Genomic DNA, 6,245 nt, shown 5'->3' on the forward strand with positions numbered 1-6,245 from the left:
CTTGATTTAGGAAAATTACCCTTCAGACGATTGGCCGGCCCAGATAAGAGCACAAAGCAGTTCAAACCGTTTGCGATAATGGCGCAATTCAATCTCTTACGAGAATTCGAAACGCTAGTTATAGAAACTTAAACGAGACGGTCTGAAGAACCATGTAACATCTCCACGACGACGCCTTTCTAAAGTACAATTATTGAGTATCAAGTAAAATAACTAGGCAACCGTCACGACCTTGACTTTTTAACCATGTTGCATTGCCATATTTTCAGCTGTGCGGGTTAAAGTACTTCACGTTTCATAATTAAAATGATACAGTGAATTTGATTCATGATAATGATAGGCTCTCAACAAAATAAACTCACTTAAGATGTACGTCCTTGATTATTTTATTTATAAACAAGCATAATCGAATTTGACATTTTATAAAATTGTTTTTGCGTTGGCAAAGAGTGTCATTGTAATAATAGTCACAGTGATAATAGAAAATGAAGGATTACTTTATGATCAAAAACTCACCAAGATTTATTCATCATGCACACGTCAACACCAGAATAGACAGGCACTGTGTAAACCTTGGTATTATGACGTTTCTACAACTACAGTTTTTCAAGACTTGCGTACTTGAAACAATCTCCTGAATGTAAAACTAGATGCTACAAAAAAATCAAAAACAAATTGTCGTTTTCAAATGCCTTTCGTACAAAGTAAAAATTGCAATGCACAGAATTACCCTAATATTTTACCATTATAAAATCTTGCCGGCAGAAAATAAAACGCTGATCATTACCAATTGACGGAAAGCCTAGCTCACTCGCTTAAACAGGCTTACGATGATGACTTACGACTACTTGCTAAGACTTATGACGACTTGCGATGACTTATGACGACTTGCGATGACTTGTGATCACAACTCTTCTCCTTGTTTAACACAAGGGGAAGAGTTGTGATCACAACTGTTCTCCTTATTTAACACGAGGAGTCATCGCAAGTCGTCATACGTCATCGCAAGGAGTCACAAGTCACGGATTATAGTCATAAGTCCATCAAAAAACAAACAAAACACAAGGCACCAGTCTCTAGTCACAAAGTGTGAAAGGATTTCCTTAGTTCACCAGTATAAAGCTTTACTTGTGGTTGATCAATCATTAATCAAAATTATAATAAACGAGTTAAACCCGCTTAAAAACTAAGTAAACTCCTCAAGACAACGCTTTTCATTATATATAAAAATATAAGTAAGCCCTCGAGGAACAATATGCAAATAAGAGAAAAGCCAGAAGTGCAAAAAGCCTATCGGGCCTCTCCCTGTCTTCCTATTTTATTCAAATTGTATCGTCAATCCAGACCCTGCCATTTTCTCTCGGTAGAGAGCGTCTACTTGCTCGTTCTGTGCAACGGTGAACATTGTCTTCCAGTCGCCAACAATTCCTAAGATGTCAGAGAATACAAGAAACGAAGTACAGGACAGCTTGAAACATGAACATTGTCACAAAATGTGAAACAACAAAACTGTATAGAACCGATTTATAGGACTACTTCAGATCAAACTTAATGTTTGCTGGTGTCTTGACACATAAATTCAAACACAGTAACCGCCTCTGCTCTCACAATTTACTCCTTGGTGGGTGAAGCTATTAGTGGCTAGAAAGCACTTAGGCAGCGCAAAGCTCCGCGATGGCTGAACAATCTCCCCGCCATATTGTCAGTACACCCAAGAGAAGAACTGGCATATTCCATATTTTATTGCACATTCTCCACTCCCCCAAAGTATCAAATGGTCGAGTCCATTGACCTTTTGGTTTCAATGGTGTTTGCGCTATGCGCTCATTGACTGCACGCTGCGTTACCCACACACGTACTCAGAGTGGCAACCTTTCCTGTTCGAAATCGGGTCGATTTTTTTAAATATTGGGTGAAGAATCCTTAAAGAAAAATATCCTGGATCCAGACCCAAATCCCGGCTTACTTCCAACTTTGAGTTTTCTTGTTAACAGACAAACCAACCAACCAACCAACAGGCTAACCAAATCCGATGAAAACATAACCTCCTTGACTCGAACCCACAATCCATACCAAAAACGCAACAACACCCCTTTTATTAATAATTTCCCAAGTTTGCTTCTCATTCCCCTTCCCGAAAACACCGGAAAGAAACTCACCTTTCCGGATAATCGAGGGCGCCCCAATCTTCCTACTGGTAGCTGCCTTTGCCCCGTCGCCAGAGGGCGCACTCGCTTTGTCGGCTGGTGTAGATTGTGGTGCCTCTTCTTTAGTATCTTTGGCTTCCTTAGCTTGATTGAAGCGGGCCTTCATGCTTTTCAAGCTGCTAAACTCGACCACCCGTTCGATTGCTTCATCCGAGAGATTTTTCCCAAGGAAATCGGAAATCTGTATGGCGGCTCCCTTGAGGTCCTTTTTTTCCAACAAAAAAATAATTTCATTGTTTGCATGTCTGTTAGTTGCAGCAACCCAATATATAAATTTATATTTTTTTCAAATACCACTTCCTGATTTGCACATTTTTGCAAGCCATAACAGTCCTGAATCCTCCAATTTTAATACGAATTTGCACAACCCAATGAGGGTGCCGTGTCTCGTTAAAATAATAACTCGAAAGAAAGTCTACCGAAGATAATCAAGGGATTTAGTCATTCAGTCCTTAAGTTTGTTCCTTTTTCGCATAGAGTAAAAAATGAATAAGAAAAAACGTTTTGAAAGACAAATGTAGTGTAAAGTTTTTTTTTTTTCCAATGAGTTTCTGGTTGAGAAATGTCAGACGAAATCTCCTTACTGAGTTTGTAAGGTCCTGAAATGAATCAGGAAAACTCAACGTTTCGGATATACAGTACATTATTATATGCATTGCCCATCGTCATTAGACTGACGATTCCTAAACAGGAATCATGTGTGAAAGTAGCCTATATGCACAGTACACCGATCCATGAAGCCCTGCCCAGTGGAATTAAGACCAATCACAGCCGTGATTGAGGTCCGACATGCGTGCACGAAACACCGACAAGCGCGCGTGCACGAAACACCGACACGCGCGCGTGCACGCGCATCCGACGCGCGCTACTAGCAACAAGCAAATGGGGCATTGGAAATGCACACATGTTGTTGCGTACAGGCTCAGTGGGTTTGTTCTGCTAATGGATTGCTCATTTTGAAGAAACATTTTTTTGAAAGGAAAGAAGAGAAACGAAACTGGAATCACGACTTACTCTTTTCATGTCCTCATATTTCAGGAACAAGAAGTTCTTGTCGTGACGATGCTTCTTCCAGAAGTTCAACACGTGAGTAAACCACGACCCAAACACCACTTGAATTTAAAACAAAAAGAAGTTTGAGAAAATTACCAATCTGTGGGTGTTCTCGTTTTTTACATTTTCGCGGCAGTAATTGTTTTCCGTATTATAAAGGGTGAGCATAATTATATTGAGTTCGACATTTTTCGCTGGCAATCCTAAGCCACTTTTTTAACACATATTTAAAAGGAATGTGTACTTCTCTTTACAAAACTTGTAGGAATTGTTCTTCAGTTCGGTTGGGATTAAGCATGGATCGCACAATTTTGTCCTTTTTCTTGATTTCGTCAATATTTTTTTCAGCTCATGAAATTAGTTTTGTATCCACGTAATATTCCTTTTTTTTGGAGATACATTGACATATTATGTCAGAAAAACACATTTGTATTGGATCCACGTATTTTGTCCATTTTGATATTTTAATATTTTGTCTGCTTAAAACAAAGCTCAACAAACTTACTGTCTTCGGAGAAGGACTCTCTGACGAAGTCGTCCCATTTCTCATATTTGGGGTCGAAGTTCATCGGTCCGATAAACTTCCAATTCGACACAGTGGTATCCTTGGGATTTCTGATGACATACACAACCTATGATTGCGGGAGAAAATGCAATAAATATTTGAATTGCTACAGGAATTTACCGACTGCTCCCCGACCGATCCAAGACCGTTTGTCGGTAACCGCTAATCCCTTTTCATGCAAACTTGTGAAGGAAATACCAGCGTCGCAAAGCATTGTGGGTAGATCACAGCATTCCGTGCGCATGGGTCGCACGGAATTTTGTGAATATTGCACGATGTTTTTACAGGGCTAGGTAACATGCTTCCGCCAAGCTAGTAATCTTTCTCTTGAACCAATGACGTCGACATTTCTGAAGGCATGCTCACATTCGGACGTTGTTACGGAACTTGCGAGCTCCGCAGAGCAACGGATTATGCTCAGACGATCGTGATGATCATCCGTATATTTTGTGCAGCATACATCGTATTTTAACCAATCACATCACGCACCCTAACATAAATATGTATCACGCTGTGTGGATAGAAAACACTTCGGGTAAGGTTCTCGTAGTGATTTCACTTCAATTAAACTTATCCCAACCAACAAAAATATTTGATGAAAATGGACATGGGTTCGAACCACAGATCTTGCGATCGAAAGTTCGTTGCACTATTTACTAGGCCACTGTGGCAGCTCGACGAAAGCCGTTCTTTGAAATGTTTTAATGTACCTGCATGACTAAGTGATAGCTAGGGCGTGACATCATTGATTTTTTTCTTATGAATAAACATCGGACTAGCTGAATAATCATGATCCCTTGACGATGTGTGCTGCAGATATTATACACCGCTACCGGCGTACCATCACATTATGACGCGCGCACGTCTTGAACATGCAATCATGCTGGGGGAGGGGCACTTGTTTACCCTCATGCGCAGTGGGTGGGCCTTATTGATTGATGAATTTTTTTATTTTATTTCTTTTTGGTAATGACACCAAGTATTCCTCAAAAGTGACCTAGGCACTGTAGCGCAATAGCCTGAAGAAACATGTAGAGAGAAGACAATGAGAAGAAATTACAGTTTTAGAGGTGGGAGGAAAAGTACCGCTATACGCCAGCTAATGCCAGCCTGATCGATCGGTTGAATTGCAAACTAACAATTTGTTTGTCGGTGTTATTACCTTGCCCTTTCCTTGGTAAATCTGGCTCGGCATGAGCTCCTCCGTCAGATGCGTCATGATGACCCGCGGTGCCTTCCACTCCGTCATCGTCTTATATTGTGGTGGGGGAGCGTTCGGTCGTTGTATGTGGAACTCCACAGGGTAGGACTGCTGGGCCCGGTTGATTTTATCTTCGTGACCGTCCACGAGGATGAGATTCACTACCTCCATCGCCCAATGCGTACCTGAATACAACAAAATCGCAGCAATTAAACATGAGCCATATTGCGAAATGAAAAGACCCATTTATGACGTCACATCTGCGCTGGGTCTTTGTTCCTCTATGATTAGTTGATACTTAGGGTGCAGATAAATAGACCCAGAATTGCATACGCGAGCCAAATCACGATTTGCATGCCCTTAAATTTTCAGTTGCTAGATAATTTGGTGTGAGGGATTTGTAAAAAACAAAAGAAGGGTGGAAGCTGTGCAAATGACTGCGAGCTCGTATTTCTGTGATATTTGGATAAAATTATTTGGATGTAAAATGGCTCTCAGATTTTGCAATGGAGCGTATGCATCCATTTTCAAAACGGCCGTTTCAGGACTGCAATGAGGGGTGATTATCTTCTCCCAAAAGTAATTGGTTAACCACCAAAAAATTGAACGGAAAATGAAAGATGAAATAGGCTTTAATTTGATGTGTGTCTCAAACACCCTGAAGAGTTGTGGGTATTTTTCTATTCGTTCTGGGCAAGTGCGCGTAATTACCCCAAAGGTCTATGGCAGCCTGTTTACTGGTCTGGAACCTTAGTACACGTACTTCCATAATCAGTAAATTTAAATGCCAAAAAAAATGACCAGTGACAGGGCACCATTATTATAGGCTGTCAGCGGGCTTCAATCCGTGGTGGTTTACTTGCTAAATCTCGTCTTGACGGTATCTTGTTATGAAACTATTCCTGATATTTTTGACATGTATGGAGAGCTAGTTAGTCAGGCTACAACGTCCATTGAGTTTGAAGTCCGTAGACCCAATACTCGTGGAGAAAAAAAGGACATAAGCAAGAATATTTTGCCCAAGTTTGTTCTGTGTGTAAATTGCCATAGAGTAGGCTGACAGCGGGCTTCACTCCGTGGTGTGTTTACTTGCTATATCTCGTCTTGACGGTATCTTGTTATAACAATTCCTATTTTTTTTTACCAAGTATGGATAGCTAGTTAGACTGGCTACAACGTCCCACAAGTTTGAAGTCTGTAGACCCAATACTCGTGGAGA

At 40.7% G+C, this 6,245-nt stretch overlaps 1 protein-coding gene across 1 annotated transcript; it reads right to left on the bottom strand.

Moving 5' to 3' along the window:
• Positions 1 to 358: 358 nt before the first annotated feature.
• Positions 359 to 5,209, bottom strand: LOC119724096 (sulfotransferase 1A1-like). The gene is made up of 5 exons (XM_038195002.1): positions 4,988 to 5,209; positions 3,766 to 3,892; positions 3,222 to 3,319; positions 2,160 to 2,412; positions 359 to 1,428 (listed from the first exon to the last, which is right to left on the bottom strand). The coding sequence occupies exons 1-5, from the start codon at positions 5,195 to 5,197 to the stop codon at positions 1,319 to 1,321; spliced, it is 798 nt and encodes a 265-aa protein (XP_038050930.1). The 5' UTR covers positions 5,198 to 5,209; the 3' UTR covers positions 359 to 1,318.
• Positions 5,210 to 6,245: the final 1,036 nt, after the last annotated feature.

Source organism: Patiria miniata, unplaced genomic scaffold (assembly GCF_015706575.1).
Source record: "Patiria miniata isolate m_02_andy unplaced genomic scaffold, ASM1570657v1 HiC_scaffold_18, whole genome shotgun sequence".
Classification (NCBI taxonomy): domain Eukaryota; kingdom Metazoa; phylum Echinodermata; class Asteroidea; order Valvatida; family Asterinidae; genus Patiria; species Patiria miniata.

Excerpts from the sequence above, each read along its gene's own strand:
- LOC119724096 (XM_038195002.1), bottom strand. The coding sequence starts at position 5,197 with ATGGAGGTAGTGAATCTCATCCTCGTGGACGGTCACGAAGATAAAATC. Across the intron at positions 3,893-4,987 it reads TTTACCAAGGAAAGGGCAAG|GTTGTGTATGTCATCAGAAA; the intron begins GTAATAACACCG and ends CCGCAATCATAG. Across the intron at positions 2,413-3,221 it reads AATATGAGGACATGAAAAGA|GACCTCAAGGGAGCCGCCAT; the intron begins GTAAGTCGTGAT and ends TTGGAAAAAAAG.